This window comes from Lolium perenne, chromosome 7 (genome assembly GCF_019359855.2).
Source record: "Lolium perenne isolate Kyuss_39 chromosome 7, Kyuss_2.0, whole genome shotgun sequence".
Lineage (NCBI taxonomy): Eukaryota > Viridiplantae > Streptophyta > Magnoliopsida > Poales > Poaceae > Lolium > Lolium perenne.
Window position 1 is genome coordinate 73,562,634 of NC_067250.2, and position 13,502 is coordinate 73,576,135.

The 13,502-nt window shown below is 43.9% G+C and overlaps 1 protein-coding gene across 1 annotated transcript; it reads left to right on the forward strand.

Moving 5' to 3' along the window:
- Window positions 1-3,412: 3,412 nt before the first annotated feature.
- LOC127317067 (galactan beta-1,4-galactosyltransferase GALS1) lies at window positions 3,413-11,767 on the forward strand. The gene is made up of 2 exons (XM_051347589.2): window positions 3,413-4,979; window positions 11,030-11,767. Exons 1-2 carry the CDS (start codon window positions 3,775-3,777, stop codon window positions 11,373-11,375), a joined length of 1,551 nt encoding a protein of 516 aa, XP_051203549.1. The 5' UTR covers window positions 3,413-3,774; the 3' UTR covers window positions 11,376-11,767.
- Window positions 11,768-13,502: the final 1,735 nt, after the last annotated feature.

The window sequence follows — 13,502 nt, forward strand, 5'->3', positions numbered from 1 at the left end:
GCAACAGATCTATGCATAGACACGGCTCTGATACCACTGATGGGTTCGTTGCATGGAAAACAAAAAAATTCTACCGTGAACATGAAAAAACCAAGATCCAATATAGGAAAAAGCAAGATCTAATCTAGCAAGATCGAAGCAACGAGATGTATGTGAGACTAACCCTCGAAGATTCCAAAGCCTACGAGATTAGATCTCGTTGTTGATGTAGTCGATCGTCCTGTGCTGCAATCCGGCAGCACTTCCGTACTCGGTCGTGCGTACGGTGTCGATGAAGCCCGTCCTCTCCCCGTTCCAGCGGGCAACAGAGGTGTGGTAGATCCCCTCGGAATCCCAGCAGCACGACGGCGTGGTGGTGGTGGTGGAGGAGAAAATCTGCAGGGCTTCGCCAAGCCGGAGCAGATGTGTAGTGGAGGAGAGAGGGGGGCGCCAAGGCTAGGGTTTCAAGGGTGTGCGCCCCCTGCCCCCTCCCCTCTTTATATAGGGGGGAGGGTCGGTTTGGGTGGCCCCCCAACCCCCTAGATTTATCTAGGGCCGGCGGCCAAGGAGGGGGGAAGTTTTCTTCCCCCCAAGTTGATCGCCCCTAGGGTTTTGGGGAACCCTAGTGGGCTGGCCGACTTGGGCCTTGAGGGGCATGTTCCCCTGGCCCATTAGGCTAGGGTGCATCCCCTCAGCCCATGCTAGGCCTCCTAGTGTCATGGGCCCACTGGTGGGACCCCCGGAACCTTCTAGAACCTTCCCAGTCTTCCACCGGAAAAATCCCGAACTTTTCTGAAACCTAGAAATCAACTTCCCTTATGAATCTTATTCTCCGGACCATTCCGGACCTCCTCGTGATGTCCTGGATCCCATCCGAGACTCCGAACAAACTTCGGTCTCCATCTCATATTCCGAATCTACTTATGCGACATCGAACCTTAAGCGCGTCACCCTACGGTTCGTGAACTATGCGGACATGATCGAGACTCCTCTCCGACCAATAGCCAATAGTGGGACCTGGAGATCTATAATGGCCCCCACACATTCAATGATAACTTAGTGATCGATTGAACCATTTACATACGATACCGATTCCCTTTGTCACGCGATACTTTATTTGTCCGAGGTTCGATCATCGGTATCTCTATACCTAGTTCAACCTCGTTTTCGACAAGTACTCTTTACTCGTATCGTGGTATGTCATCTCTTGTGACCTAGTCACATGCTTGAAAGCTAATTAGACGACATTCCACCGAGAGGGCCCATAGTATATCTATCCGTCATCGGGATGGACAAATCCCACTCTTGATCCATATGTCTCAACTCACACTTTCCGAATACTCAATCCCATCTTTATAACCACCCATTTACGCAATGGCGTTTGATGTAATCAAAGCATCCTTCCGGTGTAAGTGATTTACATGATCTCATGGTCGAAGGACTTAGGTAACTATGTATCGAAAGTTTATAGCAAGTTGAACTTAATGACTTGTTCTCATGCTATGCTTACTATGGGTGTGTCCATCACATCATTCACCTAATGATATGATCTTGTTATTAATAACATCCGATGTTCATGATCAGGAAACCATGATCATCTATTAATCAACAAGCTAGTTAAATGAGAGGCTTACTAGGGACTCTGGTTGTTTACACAACACACATGTATTAATGTTTCCGGTTAATACAATTATAGCATGGAGTGTAAACATTTATCATGAACACTAAGATATAACAATAACTATTTTATTATTGCCTCTCGGGCATATCTCCAACACTATCACCGCGTTGCGGCGGTGAGGTGGAGAGGCGTGGAAGCGGGCGACAACTAATGTCGTCGGTGGAGGGCTGGCGTTCGGCTGTGGCGGTGCCCAGGGCGTGTGCGATGTCTCAGGACAATGGGATCTGCGCTTGGTGTCTCCGGTGGTAGCTGTGGCCAGCCTGGGATGGTCACCGGCGTGGGGCCCGACCTGAATAAAGTCGGCGGTCCTAGGGTCTCTCTTGGGTGAAGATGAAGACTTTCCTGAGGTTTGCTCTTCTCGATCTGGCAGGAGTGTTGAGTTCCAGAAGACGCCACCGGCGAATGTAACCGTTTTTTTTGCCTGGAGTTTGCTGCATCGGTGGTATTCGGTCGTGCGCACCCATGCTTTTATTCCGGCCAAATGGTTCTGGAGGGAGCGGCGCGAAGCTCTGGTATGTGTTATCATCAAGAGACATTTGGTCCACGTTGCAGTCAGATGAAGGGAATGACATGAAGGCCGGAGCAGAAGACTAGCTAAGGGAGGTTAAAGTCTCCGCGTTGTTGAGGGACTTGCTTGGTGTCCCGGGCTCCGCAACAGTCGTATAGAAGTGGGGGCGGCAGCACATGTAAAGTTCAGAGTCCTAACTTTCAGGGTGAAAACCCAAGGTCTGGCCTTAACTGGTTGTGCGTGGCAATGATTTTGTTGGAGGCATTGTTTTGAGAGCGGGAACTATCTTCAGGATTGAGACCTAAGATCTTTGGTCGGGTGACGACAGCGCTGGTACACCGTTTCCTTCTTGGAGACGTCGTTTTTGGAGATTCTGTATTTCAGGTGTTGTCCTGGTGGTGGTTGTATTGCTGTTGCTAAGCCTTGGATGCTATAACGGGACTTTTATTTATTAGTTTTCTTTTTTTTTTAGCTGTGTGTATCCGTACTGCTATTAGGATGTTGCGTTGTTGCAGTGGCTAGATGTAATTAGTATGTTTTGATATTAATATATTCCTTTTATCGAAAAAATGAACCCAATGATACACTTTGGATGACACATGACACTATGGTGGTGGATTTATATATAAAAACATAGGGAGGATTTTGTTTCCAAGTATAGGATCTACGGGCACAATGAATTATTGAGCAGATCTCAAAGTTCTAAACGAAGCTAGAAGGGCCTAGCCGCCAAGGCAAGACAAGGAGTCGTACTCCGGTGCTCCCCCCTAACACAAAGTTGAGAGGTTATATTTTTTTTTTAGTTTTCCAACCTTAGGCCCGCTGATCCATATTCAGCCCATGTATACCCGTATGTATACATACGGTATTTTCGTTTCTGATTTGGTGGGAAAATTGGTAGGGTGACGTACGCAGAGACGTCTACGACCCTTTTTTATATGCCATGCCTATTCGATACACGCACGTCATCGTAGTAGTACACTATACTTACAGAAAATAATCGTACAAGATAACGCGGGCTATACGGGCCTCTAGAGGACCGTACATATATATCAGATTTTTAAATTTTACGATCATGAACCCGCTTACGAAGGGGTATTGGAAGATCTCAACTATTATTGTTTTTGATGCAGCCTGACATTTGCAAAGGGGAGCACCGGAGTAGAAGTGCAAGACAAGAACTCTCACTGTTGTCCCTTTTGCCCGTACCCCGTAGAACCCTACAGCTACACAGCCCACGGCCAAAGCACCCCAAAGTCCAAAGGGAAAACAGAGAAAGAGAGGAATCCCGAGCAGAGCTCCCCACACCCACATAGCCACACAGCCTCATCACTCATCGGCCCTCACTCCACTTCTTCCGCCGATTTCTCCCCAATTTCCTTCTCCACTCCCCCATCTCCCACTTCATTCTCTACATCATCTTGCAGTCGATCGATCTGCCTGCTTGGCTGGTTCCGCATTCCCCACAAATCGAGCTACTACCACCCATAGCTGCTCCCCAAGAAGCTAGGATAAAGTTGGCAAGGACACTCCTGCTCCACTGACCCCTCCGCACGCACATTCAGTCCGGAAGCAGAGCAGATCGAGCCAGAGAACCCATCTTTCCATGAAGCCCGCCGTCGTGAGGAAAGACGCCGGCGGCGGTGCCGCATTCGGCATCTCCTGCCTCGACATCAAATCCTTCATTGCCTCGCTCGTGCTGCTCACCCTCATCATGGCGCTCTGGCAGCTCCACCCGTACCAGCCCATCCTCGCCATCACCCGCTCCTCCTCCTCATCCTGCCCAATCCTTCCTCCAACTACCACCACCGTCACATTCACCCTCCCCACCACCGCCGCCGCCTCTGTACCCGCCTCCAACTCCACAGCCGACAGAGGCCCATCAACAACCGCCGCCACAGCGACAAGGCCGCCAACCTCGCCGCCACCCCGTCTTCTAAAGGACCCCAACAAGCGGGAGCTGCGGCCGTACGGCAGCGCGGCGGCGCTGTTCGTCCAGATGGGCGCCTACCGCGGCGGCCCCCGCACATTCGCCATCGTGGGGCTGGCGTCCAAGCCGGCGCACGTCTTCGGCACCCCCTACTTCAAGTGCGAGTGGCTCCCCAACCGGGACCCGGCCGGCGGCGCGCCGAGGCCCGTCCGGACCAAGGCGTACAAGATGCTCCCCGACTGGGGCTACGGCCGCGTCTACAGCGTCGTCATCGTCAACTGCACCTTCCCGTCCAACCCCAACGCCGGCAACCGCGGCGGGAAGCTCCTCGTCCACGCCTACTACTCCACCGCCTCCCGCCGCTACGAGCGCTTCCTCGCGCTCGAGGAGGCGCCGGGGTCCTACGACGAGGCCCGCTTCCGCCCGCCCTTCCCCTACCAGTACCTCTACTGCGGCTCCTCGCTCTACGGCAACATCAGCGCGCCGCGCATGCGCGAGTGGCTGGCCTACCACGCGCATTTCTTCGGTCCAAGCTCGCATTTTGTTCTCCATGACGCCGGCGGCGTCAGCCCGGAGGTCAGGGCGGTGCTAGATCCGTGGCTAAAGGCCGGCCGGGTCACTCTACAGGACATCAGGGCGCAAGCAGAGTACGACGGCTACTACTACAACCAGTTCTTGGTCGTGAACGACTGCCTCCACCGGTACCGCCACGCCGCGAATTGGACATTCTTCTTCGATGTCGACGAGTACATCTACCTCCCCGACGGGCGGACGCTGGAGGAGGTGCTCGGCCAGCTCGAGCAGTACACGCAGTTCACCATTGAGCAGAACCCAATGTCCAGCAAGCTCTGCGTGGAGGATCCAACCAAGGACTACTCGAGGTATGCTTTTCTTGCCTGCTTTCTTTATGTTGATCTTGGTGCAATTGTCTATGGAATCCAGCATAGATTCGTGCAATACAATACTGCAATCGGCGTAACATATTCTCTTTTTACCGCATAGCATTCCTGGACAGATAATTGTGTCTTACAATGCAGCTCCAGTCATTGTCAGTTTGATTTGTTTATCCGCACACATGCTTCAAGAACCTAGCCACACTTGTTTATGCGGTAGGTTGGTCGTGTAGTGACTGTTTGGTTCCTTACTAATTAAACTGAAGGCTGTTTGACCTTGGTCCACTGCCATAAGCTATCTGTGAGACTTTCTAAATTAATCTTAGCCCTACATGTGAAATGCTGCTGGCAATTGAGGCTACTTTCCCGAGTTCTTCTTTTGCTTTGAGAGAGTGAACCTTTTTCCTTTGTGGTGCGGTGCCAGGTTATTCACTACATACAAATTTGTAAATCGTAAAGCAAAAGTACTTGTCACTAGAGGAGCAGAGGTAATTTTGTGTGCATCCTTGATGTCTCGACTATATGTTGTTGAAAATTCCAGGTGTAATTGGTATATCCTCTCAGAAAAATAGGTAAATTATATAGTTTTTTTTTAAATCTTTGGCACTTCCTTGTCCAAAGAATGTCTTCTCGAGTTGTGCTCCGGTGTCTCCCCCCTTCACTGAAGCAAAACCCTTTCTTCTCTCTTGTCTAGGATTTTCATGTTCTCTCTGCCTGCGACAAATCCCAATAAATTAAATACCTGAGATTTATGTCTCTACGGCTGCCACCACTAGGAAATTGCTTGAAGCAAAATGTATTATTTCAATGGATATAGAGTCGTAGAGGCTAACCATCAAGGTTAAATCAGAGTCGTGAATGTGTCTTAATCAATTTTCATAAAGCTAGTACGCAACATGTATATAAGTAAACCCTAATTTGTGTAACCTTTTTTGCTATGAACTGAACTGCTGCTTATCCATTTCTATTTGGTTCTCCTCTTTTCTTCCTTGGATTTAACTGGAGTATTTGAAATTGCTTCCAAAGTACCCATGAATTTTTTTTCTCGAAAAGGGGATAATCACCCTAGCCTCTGCATCATGATGATGCACACGGCTAGATTCGAGCCAAACAAAGTATGTTATACAAAGTTCACGGATCACTCATGGTCGATACATAAATCAACCAGCGAAACATCAAAACTCGGAAACTAAGCCAACTAAGCATCCTGTAGTCGACTAGTGTGACACCATCCAGCCTGGGACAAGATATCCTGTGCGACCGTCTGGAGATGGTTGCATCCAGTATCCATAAACGCCCGCTAATCCTGAGGGAGGAGTAACGCCCACAGTTGCACCAAGTGGACGACCATATGAATAACCTGCATAATACTTAAAGAAGTTGAATTGTTAAACACAATATTATTCTGACACCTCCATATTGACCAGCACAAAGCGGACACACCAATGCGTATTCGATCTTTTGCTTTTTTGTCAACTCCATTCAAATATTGGTAATGTTAGCTGGAGGTGGGAGATCAAAAGAGAAATACACCATGCGCCAAAGTAATTTTGCAAAAGGACAAGCTATAAATAAATGTTCGATGGATTCTTGTGCACCACAAAAACAACACTTCGTACAGCCTTTCCAATTCCTTTTTGCAAGATTATCTTTGGTTAACAAAACTTTATTATTAAGAAACCACATAATTTTTTTAATCTTTAGCGGGATTTTAAGCTTCCATAAATATTTCCGCAGAAAAGGAGTATGGTCATTCATTAAGTCTTCATACATAGATTTAACAGTAAATAAACCTGAGGTTGTAAGGTTCCAAGCAAAAGTATCAGATTAATCACCAAGACTAACATTCATCAAACGTCTACACAAATGCAACCAATCCATCCATTTGTTCCCATGCAATACTCTCCGAAACTGAATATTCAGAGGTACCTGAGCTAACACATACGCAACCAAGACATTTCTATGTTGCACTATGTGATATAAAGATGGATACTGCTGCACTAAAGTTTTATCTCCCAACCAAACGTCCTCCCAAAATCTAACAGCTGAACCATCACCTAAATTAAAGTGACCTGTGCAAAGAAATAATCTTTCACATGCATTAGTTCCTTCTAGAAAGGAGAATCAGATGGTTTAACCTGAACTTGAGAGAAAGTCTTTTGAGATAGATATTTATTGTGTAGTAACTCCTGCCAGACCCCTTCTTCATTCAATAATTTGAAGAGTCATTTACTTAGAAGGCATTTATTCTTTAACTCTAGAACCTCAATACCAAGACCACCTTGATCTTTTGGCCTACATATAATATTCCATTTTGTTAATCTATACTTCCGCTTTTCTCCATCTCCTTGCCAAAAAAATCTAGATCGATAAAAATCGAGTCTTTTCAGAACCCCTTTCGGAATCTCAAGGAAAGATAACATAAACATTGGTAAACTTTTCAACACAGAATTGATCAAAACAAGTCTATCCTCATAACATACGAGCTTGCCTTTCCAACATCCCAACTCGCCCTCAAATCGAGTTTCTACCGCATACCAATCTGAATTTCTAAGGGTTTTGTAGTGAATAGGAACTCCAAGGTATCTAAACGGCAAAGAGCCCACTACACATCCAAAAATATGTTTATATTGCTGCTCCTCTTCCCTCGCTTTTCCGAAACAAAATAATTCACTCTTATGAAAATTAATTTTCAAACCTGATAGTTGTTCAAAGATACAAAGAATTAATTTCATATTTAGTGCCTTTTGCAAATCATGCTCCATAAACAAAATCGTATCATCCGCGTATTGTAAAATTGAAATACCTCCCTCAACAAGATGAGGGATTAGGCTTCCCACTTGGCCATCTGCCTTACCGCGCTCGATTAAAATAGCCAACATATCTACAACAATGTGGAACAGGATAGGTGAGAGAGCATTACCCTGTCTCAAGCCCTTCCTAGATGAGGGATTAGGCTTCCCACTTGGCCATCTGCCTTACTGCGCTCGATTAAAATAGCCAACGTATCTACAACAATGTTGAACAGGATAGGTGAGAGAGCATTACCCTGTCTCAAGCCCTTCCTAGTTTGGAAATAATGTCCAATATCATCATTTACCTTGACCGTGACACTCCCGTCTTGGACAAAATCTTTGATGAAACGACACCATTCAGGCGCGAAACCTTTCATTCTCAACGTTTGTTGTAGGAATGACCATTTAAACTTGTCATAAGCCTTTTTGAAATCAATTTCAAATAAGACCCCATCCATTTTCTTAGAATGCATCTCATGAATAGTTTCATGCAGGATAACCACACCTCCAAAATATGTCTACCCAGCATAAAAGCAGTTTGCGTGGGTCTAATCACTTTGGAAGCAATCCCCGTCACACGATTAGTACCAACTTCAGTAAACACTTTGAAACTTACATTAAGCAAGCAAATAGGCCTATATTGCTGAATCTGAACCATAGTTCAGTTTATATAAGGACAGATCCCCATTATGCAACTGACTAAATAACGCCATTAGGTCTTCTTTAATAACTTCCCAAATTTTTTGATAAAACTCAGCGGGAAACCCATCTGGACCAGGGGCCTTGTTATGCTCCATTTGAGAAATAGCTTCATGCACCTCCTTCTCAGTAAAAGGAGAAGTAAGAAGATTATTTTCCTCAACAAAGAGCTTGGTATATCCTGATTGTTGTCCTCAATTAGATCAACATTGGACGGGATTGGGTCCCCGAAAAGCTTTTTATAAAATTCAGAGATATAAACTTTTAAATCTTCATCACCAACAATGGTTCCTTCCTCTTGCTCAAGTTGGTATATTTTCTTTTTCCTTTTTTCGCCATTAGCAATTAAATGAAAATATTTAGTATTACTCCCCCCTTGTTGAATGTGTTTCACTTTAGCTCTCTGAGCCCATTTGGTCTCCTCATCCCTCCTTAGCTTAGTTATTTTTTCATTTGCATCCTTCAATGTAGCCCTTTCGGCTTGAGTAAGAGGAATAGTTTCTGCTTTTAGATCAACCTCATCAATAATAGCAATTAGTCTCTTTTTCTCCTTTTTATAATTTCCACTCATACTTTTAGCCCAACCTTTTAAGAATCGTCTCAAATGTCGAATCTTATTTTCCCATCGCTCAATAGGATTATGACCTGAATTAATAGAATTCCATTCCTTTGATACCATCTCATAGAATCCCTCTTGTCTGAACCAGAACAGCTCAAAACAGAATCTTGGTTGGTTTCCATTATGTGCTTTAATACCAGAGTCTGAGGAGAGGCGTATGATCAGAACCAGACCTGTCCTTGATAAGGCTCTCACCGATACTAATGGAAATTTTTGTTCCCAATTCACTCTGGTCAAAATTCTATCTAACTTTTCCTATGTGGGGTTATCTCTTCGACTAGCCCATGTAAATTGTCTCCCCGAAAGGGCAATTTCCCTTAAGTTGAGAGATTGAATTATCGAATTAAAAATAAAAGGCCATATTGCATTAAAATTGTCATTATTCTTTTCCTCGTTTTTCCTAATAATATTAAAATCACCACCTACCATCATAGGTAGATCTTGATTATCACACATCCTTACTAGCTTGGCAAAGTACCCATGAATGGAAACCTTATCCAAGTAAACTAATTTGTACTCCCTCTAGTTCACAAAAAAGTTGGCACGGTCTCCAAAACAGAACATCAACCAGTAATTTATACTTAATATAATTTATAAACCTATAAAATAATGATATTTAAGAAGTACTACTTTCAGAGACAAACTACACACTTATTTTGATGTAATTAAGAAGATACATGAGTTCTTTTTTATTTAAGAAGATATATGATTGTCTCTGTAGACAACGTTGAGTAAAATTGTCTGTAATTGTCCAAGCGTACAACAGAAGCATGATCAGGTTGACAATGCCATGAGAAGTCAACTTGTAATCTTGCAAGTTGGCTCTCCTAGTTCATCCTACACCTGTTCATGACTTGTTCAGAACAGATAACAATTTTGTGCCCCGATGATGATTTTATTATTATGACTCCCTCCGATTCTCAAAGAAATTATGTTTTGGACAGGTCTTAAGCCAAACTTTGAGAATTTGGTTCGCCAATATTGTTCTAAATATTTGCACTCAAAACTTGAAAATCATTTGTACAGATTTCTCTGGAAGTATTTTCTTTATATTATGCTTTTATTTATTAGTCATTATGAACATATCGTAGTTTTCAAGTTACATTCTGCAGATCATGCCAATGTCAAAAACATCACGTTTTCTTGAACGGGAGGAAGTATGAGCTAGGCTGCTGCTTGTCTATTTCTCACTAGTTGCCAACAAAACTGTGTTAGTAGTTTGCCCAAACCAACTTGTCTGCCACACGATCTGTTCTGTGATTGAACCTTACAAGAAATCCTATACTGTGTGCTTCTCTAAGGGGTACGACCTGATGCATATGGCCTTTATTATATTCTTTTGGATAGCTGAAATTTAATCCGAGGAACACAAGCCTGCAGTATGCTAGTAACAAAGCTTGTGTTGAGATGACATAAACAAACTCAATCATGGGGTGGCCATCAGTATGTTGTTTCACTAGGAGAGACCTAATACTTTTGCATCAACACTCAAATCTGGCAAGGGCCTTTTAGTAGATGAGAAGTCAAATGACACTTGTTTCATGATAGGTTCTTTGAAATATTTCCTCAGAATAGTATTCCGTGTCCAACCCGAGTTTGGTTGTTGTAGTTATTTGAGAAATCACCGAGATTTTGATGCAGAGTCCGGGGGTTTCAACCTCCTTTTCGAGAAAAAAATCATGGCCTATTCAGTTAATGTGATTGTTTTATCTCAGTTGTACAGTTAAACAAATGAATGAAACACAACTGGTAATGTCTGCTTTAGTTGTTGAGCAAGGATTATGGTCCGCATTTTATACATATCTGGCATCATTTGTTTTAAATTTACCTCAGCGTAAATAATTTCAGTGCATATGCGTGCACGTGTTGTGATTTGTCTGACATACTTTCCAGTACTAACACATTTATATGGGATTGGTCTTCAGGCAATGGGGATTTGAAAAACTTGTTTTCCGTAATTCAATCACCGGAGTCAGACGGGATCGCAAATATGCAATTCAAGCTCGGAATGCATATGCCACTGGCGTGCACATGTCACAAAACGTCTATGGGAGGACAACCCACAACACAGAAAGCTTGATCAGATACTACCATTACCATAATTCTATCAATGTCATGGAGGAGCCTTGCCGGGAGTTCGTGCCAAAACCCACCAATGGCAGTACCGTAATGTTCGAGGGGGTACCATACCTCTACGATGATAACATGAAGCGTTTGGCAGGTGATATCAAGCACTTTGAGGAGGTGACAGTTGGTGCGGTCTACTCATAGCATCTGAGAAAACACTTGTCGGGTACATATGCAGTGCTGTTCTTTGGGATATATACCTTGGTCTCCATCTGTGCCATCTGTTCTGAGTTTCAGGCGGCATCCCGAATAAGCAGAGAGGAAGAATCTTTAGCCCAATGTTCAACTATTGTAAAGTTTTAGTTCTCTTCAGCATTCTCTGCCACAATTTGATGCATTTTCCATTATTTCTTTGTTGTTTAGTGTCATCTTCGATTCATTTTTTTATAGATTTGTGTAGCCTGACTGTTGGACTTCATCAGATTCTTCTCATCCCCTGTAGCAAGCAGTGTAACGCACGACTCTTCTGAACTTGATGTACTAAACTAGATATATGGTTCAAGCTGCATCTGGAGGAATCACATTTGCCGTTCTCATGTCTTCCTGTAAGGTGCAATGGATCTTGTATCGTGTTGTATCCTGAGTGCACATATAATACAGGGCGCTGAACTGAATCACCGTCCTTGGTGTTTGGCCGGTGGGTTTGCAGCATTGATGCTTTCTGAACATGGGCAGACCCACTGGCGTACCGGGGCTTGTGGTGCACTAAGCTCCGTTTGCCAACTTTTTGTTGTTGAGAACTTATGAAAAAGTCATGACGATAATACTCGTATTTAACATGTCAGACATTTTCAGACCAAAAATCATAACAAAGATCAACGAACAAAATAGGCGAACTCTACACTGAATAGTTCCTAATGTAAGTTGGGCTTTGACAAATGTTTGAAGTTTGGAACTTCAACTTTTGCGACAGTCTGGGTTTTTCTCTTAGAGCTTTTGAACTAGGTGTGACTAATTCTCAGTTGAATGAGGATTAACTTTGTTAATCACATCAGATGTTACGGAGAGAAAAAAAATGACCATGATCTAGGGTTTCCGTCTCCTCGCCGGCGATGCTGCCAGTCTGCCTCCGAAGGCCATTGAGGTCTTTGAGGTGCAGCGGACTATGCCCCCTGCCGGTGGGAGGCTTTCCATTGTTCTTTTAGGAAAATTCGGTGTCTTCTTCGGTGTTTCCATTGCTCTTTCCCTTGTTGCTCGGCATGGAGAACATATCTAGTGATACCACCCTTTAAATGATACCATGATACCGTACAAAAAAAGTATTTTTATACGTGCTAAAAAATTATACGAAAAATTGTGAGTGCTCATGAAGCATGTTCCTACATCATCACAAAATTTCATATCCAAACTCGACATGGACACTGAGAAACAAAAAAGAGAAAATCAGCATTGATTTTCTCTTTTTTGTTTCTCAGTGTCCATGTCGAGTTTGGATATGAAATTTTGTGATGATGTAGGAACATGCTTCATGAGCACTCACAATTTTTCGTATAATTTTTTAGCACGTATAAAAATACTTTTTTTGTACGGTATCATGGTATCATTTAAAGGGTGGTATCACTAGATATGTTCTCGCTCGGCATGAAGATATCATTGTCGTCCTCGCATTCGTCGCACTATGCGCAAGGCAGCATTGCCGCGCTCCTCGTTCCGGCATCACTATAATGTACTTGTTTCATACACCTTGATTTCAACCTCAGAAGTTTTTGCCGTATTTCCTCGGGAGTCCTCACATGCCAACCTAACCTAGTTAATATATGGCCTACTTCAGCAAGGAGGGTGTAACTACCGACCAGTTTCTCGATTGGCACTATCACACCCTCTCTCATGACGAAACACAACCAGAGAGTATGGGACATCTGCATGGAAAACTACGATCTGAAGGATCACCCGACATCTTCGACAAGATACAATGGGCTACAATGAAATGTGGGGGGATTTATAGGACAAGAAGGAAAGAAATGCGGGAAAAATCTGGCGGGAAAGGTTTGGTGCGAAAAAATTTGGCGCGTAAAAGTTTGGCGGGATTTTTTTTTTGGCGCGATAAAGTTTGGCGGGAAAATCAACTTTCTTCATTAAGACATCTCACGAAATTAACATACAATATATCTAAAATTAAAATACGAGCCCTCTACACTACAATAGAAATTAAAATACAACGACACACTAAAAATGAAATTAAGATACATGGCTCCTGCTCGGCATCACTCTACTTACCATGCATCCAGTGTGGCCATCTGTCGGTCTTATCACCATGTTCTTCTGCCGCAG